Genomic DNA, 11,087 nt, shown 5'->3' with positions numbered 1-11,087 from the left:
TTCTGCCTCAGCCTCCAGAGTAGCTGCGATTACAGGCGCCTGCCCCCATACCCAGCTAATTTTTGTGTATTTAGTAGAGACAGGGTTTCAACATCTTGGCCAGGCTGGTCTCGAACTCCTGACCTCAGATGATCCACCCGCCTCAGCCTCCCAAAGTGCTGGGATTACAGGCATGAGCCACTGTGCCCAGCCTGCCATTTGTTCTTTATGTGGCAATAAGAACTAGAATAAACAAATGACTTTTGGTCTTTCCAGCCCCAGTAGTGACAGTTGAACCTTTGACTCAGTTTATCCAGCTCTATAGCTGGTGGCTTGTGGAATCTCATGTAAACTACTAAATAGGTTGAACACTTGATTTCTTGATTTGGCCCACTACCAGGTGCCTGTGTGGCTATGGTAGAAACATAGTCTGTTTCACACAAGCTTGTCTTTGGTCAAGTAACACATTGAAATGAGTTGAGCAGATCAGAAAGTGGCCTGAGCCATTGGCTGGAGGGACTTGGCTGGACACGAATTTCCTCTTTACTCTCAGGCAAGCCCTGGTTTTGTGTATAAGACAGGAAGCTTCATGAGGATACTTTTCCTCCTCTCAGGTTATGTGGTCCAAAAATGCTTAGAGGCCTTGATTTGTCCATTTTTATTTTATTTTTCCCCTTGAAGAATGAGACTGAATTTCTCAAACAATACAACGTCAGAAGTGAATATTCACAACAGTCACGCAGGGTAGAAAAGTCAGTGAGAGAAAGTTAACGGACTGGGCTCTAGAAAGGAAAGAAGCAGGCGACAGCTTTACCCTTAGTGCTCAGTGCATACCATGGTGGGTTCCTTCACTTCCCTAAGGGCAATGACCTCAGCTGACCTCAACCAGGATGGGTACGGCGACCTCGTGGTGGGTGCACCAGGCTACAGCCGCCCTGGCCGCATCCACATCGGGCGCGTGTACCTCATCTACGGCAATGACCTGGGCCTGCCGCCCGTTGACCTGGACCTGGACAAGGAGGCCCACAGGATCCTTGAAGGTTTCCAGGTGAGACACCATCTCATTCTTTCTCTTCTAGTGGTCAATAGCCACTGCTTACATTTTGTGGCAGATTCTCCAGGATGAGTAACTGATAACAAGAATAATTACAGTAACAAACAGCTGATGGTGTACATTTGTGAAGCACTTTTTATTTTTAAAAGCATGTTTACATCATTTATTTTATTCTATCATTAGTCTAATACCTTTCAAAAACACACATGCTATTGAGAACTGCTTTGAGTGGCCAGTTGGGATGTGATTTCTTGATAATATAATTGATAATATAAAACCTCTTTATATACACACACACACATGAAATAGTATGTATTTATAAAACTTTATTAAATATTTTAATTAATTAGTTTGTTTGTTTATTTGAGATGGAGTCTCTCGCTCTGTCACCCAGGCTGGAGTGCAGAGGCGCAATTTCTGCTGACTGCAACCTCCACCTCCTAGGTTCAAGCAATTTTCCTGCCTCAGCCTCCCGAGTAGCTGGAACTACAGGTGCACACCACCATGCCTGGCTAATTTTTTTATTTTTAGTAGAGATGCAGTTTCTCCATGTTGGCCAGGCTGGTCTCGAACTCCTGACCTCAGGTAATGCACCCGCGTAGGCCTCCCAAAGTGTTGGGATTATAGGCGTGAGCCACTGTGCCTGGCCAGAATTTTAGATTCACAGAAAAGGTATAAAGACAGTACAGAGAGTTCCCATGTACCGTTTACTCATTTTCCCTTATGTTAACATCTTACATAATCATGGTATACTTGTCAAAAATTAAGAATAAAAACAACATTGGTACATCACTATTAACTAAACGCCAGACTTTCTTTAGATTTCATTCTTTTGTCCTAAGTGGTTATTTATCACCTGAAAACACCCACAGTGACTACAGACATTCCTCATGGAGTCCAAGCATTAATTCCTCCAGAGAGCGCTAGGGTCCCGGAAAGTTTTTCTAACATCAGAGGCTTTAGTTTTTGTAACAGCAATAAGTGGTGGTGGGGGGGGGGATGCAGGGGGATGGGGTAGACAGAGCCCTGCTACTAGTCATCGATGAGTGTGGGGCTTTTGGTGACACTGTCCTGGCACTGCATTCTCTGAGTGTCAAGCGCCAGAGGGGGAAGGAACCCTAGACTTCCGGTCGGATCGTCGTGGTTCTTGTTCTGGGCAAGCCACTTACCCTTTTGCTGTGAAGTTAATCTTGTGAAGAGAAAATAAGATGGCACACCTGAACATGCTTTTTTTTTTTGAGACAGAGTCTCACTCTGTTGTCCAGATTGGAGTACAGTGGCATGGTCTTGGCTCACTGCAACCTCTGCCTTCTGGGTTTAAGTTATTCTCCCTTCTCAGCATCCCAAGTAGCTAGGACTACAAGCATGCACTGCCATGCCCAGCTAATTTTTGTATTTTTAGTAGAGACGGGGTTTCACCATATTGGTAAGGCTGGCCTTGAACTCTTGACCTCAGGTGATCCGTCCGCCTCAGCCTCCCAAAGTTCTGGGATTATAGGTGTGAGCCACTGTACCCAGCCATGAACACACTTTCAAAAATAAGAAGTACAATGGTTTATGATCTAGTTTAGGCTCTGATGAAAGGAGCTCTGAACCCAACATGTACAAATAAGGTGACTGGCCAGTGTGTAAGGTCACAGTCCCAGAGGGACAGCATTTTTCAGAGCCTTCTGACACCACATGAACAATTTCCAAAAGACGTCTATCTAATCCTGTTGCTTCTTACTTCTCTACAGAGCCTTTCCCCGTCAGACTGTCGTGTAAAGTATAAACCTTTGGGCGCATATAGACAGGGAATAAGAGAGGAAACTGCTTCCTGTGGCTGCTAAACTCTCTCAAATACCACTTGGGTGAGAAAGGAAGTGGCTCCATGCCCTCCTCCCCCAGTGACCTTTGATAATTTCAAAGATGGCAAGATACAGGCATGGACGAGGGATGGGAATCCTGCCCTCAGGCCCTGACTGCAGTGAGCATCTCCCTGTCCTCATTGATACAATGAAGGTTTATGATAATCTCAAGGCGTGGCCTGCTTTAAACTTCTGTGCTCCTCTAGGAATGACTGGCTGGCCCATAGGAGGGCTGAATGGTGCAGCTGATGGTGATGAAATGAACCAGTCCTCAGTGGGCAGAGCCCTGAGTTATTGGTTCCCACCCTGCCCTAGCGTGTTTTGTGTCCCCAAGCAACCTTTTCTTGTTTATCAAGTTTCTGCCTTATAGAAAGGGGCAGTGCTTATAGATGCCACTGCACACGGGTGTGGAGAGATTACCCAATAAATAAGGGACATGGGTCCTGCAACATGTGTGTTACGTGGCAAGCACCACTGTGTGAAAGGCCATTCATTGCTACGTAAGTTATGAAAGAACTGGAGAACCTGGCCCAGCACTGTGGCTCATGCCTATAATCCCAGCACTTTGGGAGGCCAACGCGGGCAGATCATGAGGTCAAGAGATAGAGACCAGCCTGACTAATGTGGTGAAACCCCGTCTCTACTAAAAATACAAAATTAACCAGGCGTGGTGGCACATGCCTGTAATCCCAGCTACTCGGGAGACTGAGGCAGGAGAATAGCTTGAACCCAGGAGGCGGAGGTTGCGGTGAGCCAAGATCACGCCATTACACTCTAGCCTGGCAACAAGAGCAAAACTCCATCTCAAAAACAGAGAGAGAGAGAGAGAGAGAAAGAGAAAGAGAAAGAAAGAATTGGAGAACCCAGTGAATTGCTTTCAGGTCTACGCTGATTCCAGACAGTAGGATAAGAAAGATATAGAAAATCCACTTTGGAAGAAAAGTGTCTCTGAAGAGATTGAGTTTTCCATCTGTAAACTGTTAAAGTGAGGATGCTAACAGTTCCTACCTTAATCCATTTGAACTGCTTGGAACAATGTCTGCAGCAGCACCGTCCTGCAGGACTTTCTGCACTGATAGGAATGTTCTGTAGCTGTGCTGTCCAGTGCGGGAGACATAAAACACAGGCTTTGAACATTTGAAATGTGGCTATTGCAACTGAGAAACGGAATTTTTATTATTTATTTATTTATTTTGTTTGTTTTGAGATGGAGTTTTGCTTTTGTCGTCCAGGCTGGAGTGCAGTGGCATGATCTCGGCTCACTGCAACCTCCGCCTCCCAGATTCAGGCGATTCTCCTGCCTCAGCCTCCCGAGTAGCTGGGATTACAGGTGCCCGCCACCACACCTGGCTAATTTTTATATTCTTAGTGGACATGGGTTTCGCCATGTTGACCAGGCTGATCTCAAACTCCTCAGGTGATCCGCTCGCCTCGGCCTCCCAAAGTGCTGGGATTACAGGCTTAAGCCACTGCGCCAGGGCAGAAACTGAATTTTTAATTCTATTTAATGTTAATTACTTTAAATTTAAAGGTAACAGCCCTATTTGGCTAGGGGCTACCACCTTGGTCAGCATGGCTCTAGAACATCCTGAGTATTCAACAAATGTTAGCTACTGTTGCTGTTGTTATATGATTATTATTTTATATACTTTCTTTTTTTGTTTGAGGGGGAGTCTCGCTCTGTTGCCTAGGCTGGAGTGCAGTGGCACAGTCTTGGCTCACTGCAACCTCCGCCTCCTGGGTTCAAGTGATTCTCCTGCCTGGGCCTCCAGAGTAGCTGGGATTACAGGCATGTGCCACCACGCCTGGCTAATTTTTGTACTTTTAGTACAGGTGGGGTTTCACTGTGTTGGCCAGGCTGGTCTCGAACTCCTGACCTCAGGCAATCCACCCGCCTTGGTCTCCCAAAGTGCTGGGATTACAGGCGTGAGCCACCACACCCAGCCTATTTTAGGTACTTTTGAAGGTAAGTTTTGTGCTTAATGTGGGTCAGAACATACATGAGGCTATTTTCTACAAACCTAGAACTCATAAGAACCGACCCTTTACTTTCTGGCACCTCTGCTTCCTCTCAAGGCAGCCAGACATGCTGAAAATGTACTTGTGCAGAGCTCCCTGACTGATGTGTTGCAGATACGTTACAGCTTGCTGCTGCACCTTCAGCTTTTGGGTGGCGGGGTTGGGGGGGTCCCCAGGCCTCTCTACTCCCTGGGAGTCAGGAGTGTTCTTTCCAAGGCCGTGGCTTAGCCCAGGGGAAGTAAACTTGTGCGTCTTCAGCCCTCAGGTCGGTTTGGCTCGGCCTTGGCTGTGTTGGACTTTAACATGGACGGCGTGCCTGACCTGGCCGTGGGAGCACCCTCGGTGGGCTCCGAGCAGCTCACCTACAAAGTAAGGCTGCTGCTGGGGTAGGGTTGGAGGAGAATGGGGTGGCAGGGAGGGGACTCTGAGGGAGGCCAGTGCTGGGGCGAGCCCCTGGAGCAAAGCAGACAGCCAGTGTATCAGACAGAGCATTTGTGAGCAGATCATCTCAGGCCCCTATGGAGTTCTTGCCGTGACCTTGAGTTACCTTGTAACACCTGCTGCTGCCTCCCTGGCCTTATTTTGGCCCTATGGTTTCCCAGTTCCACCAGGTACTTTGCTCTTTTTTTCGTCCCCCACCATGCTGAATGCCAGTAAGGGAGACAGAAATTCCAGCTAATCTGTAATTTCTGGTTATCAAAACAGCGAGGTGACTTCCCCGGACCATTCCTCAAATGCTGGATCCCTGCCTGTTGCCTCCTTTCTTACTGAGGCAGAGATCCTGGGCCCTGGACCACAGGGCTTGCTTCCCACAGGTGCTTCCTACCACAGCAGGGCCCACGAATCTGGGCGCCATGTGTGACCGTGGAGGTCGAGGGCCCTCCCTTGCCGGCTGTCCTCTGCACGCTCACCTCTTGCCCCTTCCGCCTCACACTCCATTTCTAGACATGCCAGCAGTCTGTCATATCCTGAACTCATCAGGCTGTCTCACTTTGCGACCTTTGCTCGTACAGTTTCCTCTGCTTGAAAGGCTTTTTCTCCCCTGTCTTTCTTTAGGAGTGACAGTCACTTCTTGCCGAAACTATTACCTAACTGCTGGGTGAGGCTGATACTTCTTTGTCCCCACATAGCATCCTGTGCTTGTACCTGTTACAGCCCCTTCTTCCCTGGGTGTCATAATGACCTGCATGCCAGCCTTTCAGGAGGATAGAGATTGGTCTTCTTTGTCATTGTGCACCTAGTACATGGCTTATGATGGGAAAGAAGTGCTTGTAGAATGAATGGGGATTGAGACAGGCAAGTTATAAGAGGAACTGATTAGTAACACAGAATAAAATAGCACAGCGTGTATCCTCAGGCAGACAAGTGGTACCGATGTGGTATGTTGGCATTCAGATGTGCCATGGGTACAACAGGGTGTGGCCTGGGGGCTTCATGGAAGAGCCTGAAACTGTGCTGGGCCTTGAAGTGGGCAAGGAGTTGAGTAAGTCATTCTGCAAGCACACTGCACAATTGTGTGTGGAGGATCCTGAGTAAGACATCGCGGAGGCGAAGATATAAGTGCCATCATTTCTGCATCGCGGACTCTCATAGTCTGATAGAAGTGACAGACTTTTAAAAAATTCCTTTCAGCCCAGCAGCCATGCATAGGATGGATTTCTGTCTGTCGTCAAGCTCCCAACCATTGGGGGTGGTGATAATTTGACAAGGTCTCGCTTTAATTAAAAATTTATTTTTCGTGGACCCAGAATCTCACTATGTTGTCCAGGCTGGTCTTGAACTTCTGGCCTCAAGCCATGTTCCCACTTGGGCTTCCCAAAGCACTGGGATTATAGGCATCAGCCACCATACCTGGACCCAGAGTCAATCCTTTTAGTCTTGCTGTTATTTAAGGTTCTTGAGTCACCACCAGAGCCTCATGTCTGTCTGCTGTTTGTCCTTATCTAGGGTGCCGTGTATGTCTACTTTGGTTCCAAACAAGGAAGAATGTCTTCTTCCCCTAACATCACCATCTCTTGCCAGGTATGTTTACCACTTTAGCCAGGCACAGAAACCTAGAACTTACTGTATCCTAATTGCCACCAGGGCTGGGTAAAATGTGCTTTCCTGGTTTCTTCTTAAGGACATCTACTGTAACTTGGGCTGGACTCTCTTGGCTGCAGATGTGAATGGAGACAGTGAGCCCGATCTGGTCATTGGCTCCCCTTTTGCACCAGGTGGAGGGAAGCAGAAGGGAATTGTGGCTGCGTTTTATTCTGGCCCCAGCCTGAGCGACAAAGGTAGTGCCTGAGGGGGAATGGGTGGAGACCATGGCTACTCTGTGTGTCTACGCTAACTTATCCTGCATAGGGGTTTATGGCCTTTTTCCTTATTCCATATAATTTCACCAACATTTTCTAACAGTCCGTTACTCTTAAAGATGTTCTGGCAAGTGATGTGCATAGATTCACTGAAAATACAAAAGGTGACCCACCATTTCTAGGTAGAGAGCCAAAGAGGGCAAATAGACTATTCCCATAGTGTCTCTATGTAAAATAGAAACACTGAGGAGACTTTGCACCAACAGCATCTTAGTGGTGCTCTCAACAGTCCATAGCCGTTTTTGTTTGTTTGTTTTGTTTTGTTTTGTTTTGAGACAGAGTCTCATTATGTCACCCAGGCTGGAGTGCAGTAGCATGATCTTGGCTCACTGCAAACTCCACCTCCCAGCTTCAAGCAGTTCTGTCTCAGCCTCTTGAGTAGCTGGGACTACAGGCACACACCACCACGCTTGGCTAATTTTTGTATTTTTAGTAGAGACGGGGTTTCACAATATTGGTTAGGCTGGTCTTGAACTCCTGACCTCAGGTGATCCACCCGCCTTGGCCTCCCAAAGTGCTGGGATTACAGGTGTGAGCCACCACACCTGGCCCAGAGTCTTTTTAAATAGCATCCTCCGCTCCACAGAAGCGAACTCTAGAAATGTATTTCTCCTATGAAGTGTGAGATTCATTTTTGACATTGGGGTCCTGGGATCAGCGTGGGAACATAAAAGACTTCTGGCAAAAGCTCAACAAAACGAACCCACTTCTATTAGGCTACGAAAAGGACCCTCTCTTTTCACCCCAGTAGTCCTCTCACTTAAAGTATTAGTAAAAAGGATGAGTTGTCTTCTTTAGAGAAACTGAACGTGGAGGCGGCCAACTGGACGGTGAGAGGAGAGGAAGACTTTGCCTGGTTTGGATACTCCCTTCACGGTGTCACTGTGGACAACAGAACCTTGCTGCTGGTTGGGAGCCCGACCTGGAAGAATGCCAGCAGGTGAGGCTGATGCTGGGGCTGGGACCCATGACCACAGGGGCAGGTACCAGCTGCTGTGGAGCCCACTGAGCATGGGAATCAGGCAGAAGGGCTAGGAAATGCTTGACCTTTGAAGGAAAAGCTAAGGCTCTGGGCAAGGTTGCAAATTCTCCTCTTTAGAAATACAAAAATACAATAGACAACTGTATTACTTTCTCACAGTTCTGGAAGCTGGAAGTCGAAGATGAAGGTTGAGGTCAGAGAGCTGGTTTCTCCTGATGCCTCTCTCCTTAGCTTGCAGATGGCTGTCTTCGCTCTGTGTGTGTCTGTGACCCATTCCTCACTTCTGTTTTTTTCTTTTGGGAGGAGGGGGTGAGGGTTCACTCTGTTGCAAAGGGCAGAGGGCAGTGGTAATGCACTGCAGCCTCGAACTCATAGGCTCAAGGGATCCTCCTGCCTCAGCCTCTTGAATAGCTGGGACTACAAGTGTGTACCCATGCCTAACTAATTTTTTTTTTAATTTAAAAACATTTCTGTAGGAATGGGTTTTTGCAGTGTTACCCAGGCTGGTCTCAAACTGGCTCAAGTGATCCTCCTGCCTCTCCTCTTCTTTGAAAGACGCCCGTTGTATTGCATCAGGGTTCACCCAAATGACCTCACTTAACTTAATCACCTCTTTAAAGATTGTGTCTTCAAATATGATCACATTCAGAGATACTGGGGGTTAGGACTTAAGTGTAGGGATGGGAGGACCACCATTGAGCCCATAACAGTAGGTACCCCTATACCTCTATCCCAGAGAGTCTGCTGGGAGGCCTGTCAGTTAGGAGGCAGAATGGTGGGTGTGGCACCTGGAGAACCTGGATGTTGCAATTAACTCCGATAGTCCCCATGCTTTCAGGCCTAGGATCACAGAGACAGAGGGCCTGCCGGGAGGCCTGGATGGGGGGAGGTGCATTTCCTTTCCTTGCACCTGAGTACCTGGCCTGCTCTCAGTCTTGTGCCCTGGCAGCTAAGCCCAGTGTGCTTCATTCTAGGCTGGGCCGTTTGTTACACATCCGAGATGAGAAAAAGAGCCTTGGGAGGGTGTATGGCTACTTCCCACCAAACGGCCAAAGCTGGTTTACCATTGCTGGAGACAAGGTATGGCAAGCCCTCCCCCACAGGAGAGTGGACACTCCAACGAAGCTTTCTCGCCTATACAGTATTGATTGATTGTATCTCACAGGCAATGGGGAAACTGGGTACTTCCCTGTCCAGTGGCCACGTGCTGATGAATGGAACTCTGACCCAGGTGCTGCTGGTGGGAGCCCCGACACGTGGTAGGTCACGCACCGCGACACTTTGCTTCCTTTCAGTCGTGTGGCTCCTTGTACGCGTTGTATTGGAGGAAAGTTATGAGATCTGGAGCTGAACAGATCTAGATTTAAATATTTCCTTTTTTCATTAATAGCCATCTATGTAACTTTAGGGAAGTTACTTCACCTCTCAGAACTTTTGTATCACCATCTACAAAACTGAAATTATAAATATTTCAGGCCGGGTGTGGTGGCTCACACCTGTGATCCCAGCACTTTGGGAGGCCAAGGTGAGAGGATCACTTGAGGTCAGGAGTTGGAGACCAACCTGGCCAACATGGTGAAACCTCACCTCTGCTAAAAATACAAAAATTAGCCAGGCATGGTGGTGCACACCTGTCATCCCAGCTACTCAGGAGGCTGAGGCAGGAGAATTGCTTGAACCTGGGAGGCAGAAGTTGCAGTGAGCCAGGATCATGCCACTGCACTCCAGCCTGGGCAACAGAGCAAGACTTCATCTAAACAATACAATGAAATAAAATAAAATAAAAATCTATTTCAAAAATTCGTTGAAAATGACATATGAAAGTAACTTAATGTGTTTTAAAGCCCCTATCCCATTGAACTTGGAGCTAGAGAAAAATTGTATAAGTGAGTTCATTAGGAATAGGTTCACTATGAGGACCTATCTTTTTTTTTTTTCTTTTGAGACAGTCTTGCCGTGTCACCCAGGCTGGAGTGCAGCAGTGCTCTTATGGCTCACAGCAGCCTTGACCTTCTGGGCTCAAGTGATCCTTGCACCCCAGCCTCCTGAGTAGCTGGGACTACAGGCATGTATCAGCCACCACACTGGCTAATTTTTTATTTGTCCTAGAGACAGGATCTCAACATGGTGGCCAGGCTAGTCTCTAACTCCTGGGCTCAAGTAATCCTCCCGCCTCGGCCTCCCAAAGTGCTGGGATTACAGGCATGATCCACTGCACCCAGCCCTGAAGACATATTTTAATAAGACGTTATTTTATTTATGGGAAAGAGAGTCTTTTTTTTAAAAAAAAGGAACAACAAAAACTATTCCCTCCCAGATTATAAAGGTGAATTATGCTTTTTGTGAAAATTTGTGAAATTACAAGGAAATATATAGAAGGAAAAAAATCACCCCTTACCCAGATATTTAAAAACTGAAGCTTATACTATATACGATATTGTAATACCTAATTTTTTTTACTTATTTTATGTCTTAAGCACATTCTCATGCTAGTAAATATTCTGCTAAAACATGATTTTTGTTATCTACGTTGCATTTTTTTTCATGCCAACATTTACTAACATCACCCTGTTGATGGAATTGTAGGTTTGTTTCCAGTGTTACACTATTGTGAATAAGGAATTATTGAACACTCATGTACCTCATCTTTGACTGCCTTTCTGATTCGTTTTTGGATAGATCCTGGAGATGGAATTCCTGGAATAGAGGATCTAATCTTTCTAAATGCTCTTGTTATATATCATCAAACTATTTTTCAGAAGGATTTTTGTTTCATGCAATATGGGAAAGATTTGAATAATAGGCAGAAGTGGATCAGGCAGGCGGGGTATGGTGGCTCACTCCTG

General features: G+C 46.8%; 1 protein-coding gene across 5 annotated transcripts in view; it reads left to right on the top strand.

The window, feature by feature from the left end:
* GPLD1 (glycosylphosphatidylinositol specific phospholipase D1) overlaps window positions 1-11,087 on the top strand; it is a 69,373-nt gene that overhangs the window by 39,585 nt on the left and 18,701 nt on the right. For all 5 annotated transcript variants that reach the window (XM_021937035.2, XM_021937036.2, XM_009204508.2 and 2 more), the window contains 7 exons: window positions 841-1,027; window positions 5,158-5,268; window positions 6,847-6,921; window positions 7,022-7,178; window positions 8,058-8,199; window positions 9,216-9,321; window positions 9,407-9,500. In XM_021937035.2, the coding sequence (XP_021792727.1) occupies window positions 841-1,027; window positions 5,158-5,268; window positions 6,847-6,921; window positions 7,022-7,178; window positions 8,058-8,199; window positions 9,216-9,321; window positions 9,407-9,500 (872 nt within the window). The remainder of the gene's footprint in view (window positions 1-840; window positions 1,028-5,157; window positions 5,269-6,846; window positions 6,922-7,021; window positions 7,179-8,057; window positions 8,200-9,215; window positions 9,322-9,406; window positions 9,501-11,087) is intronic.

Source organism: Papio anubis, chromosome 6 (assembly GCF_008728515.1).
Source record: "Papio anubis isolate 15944 chromosome 6, Panubis1.0, whole genome shotgun sequence".
Classification (NCBI taxonomy): Eukaryota; Metazoa; Chordata; class Mammalia; order Primates; family Cercopithecidae; genus Papio; species Papio anubis.
Note: the sequence above shows the minus strand (reverse complement) of the source record. Positions and strands in the feature narration are given on the sequence as shown.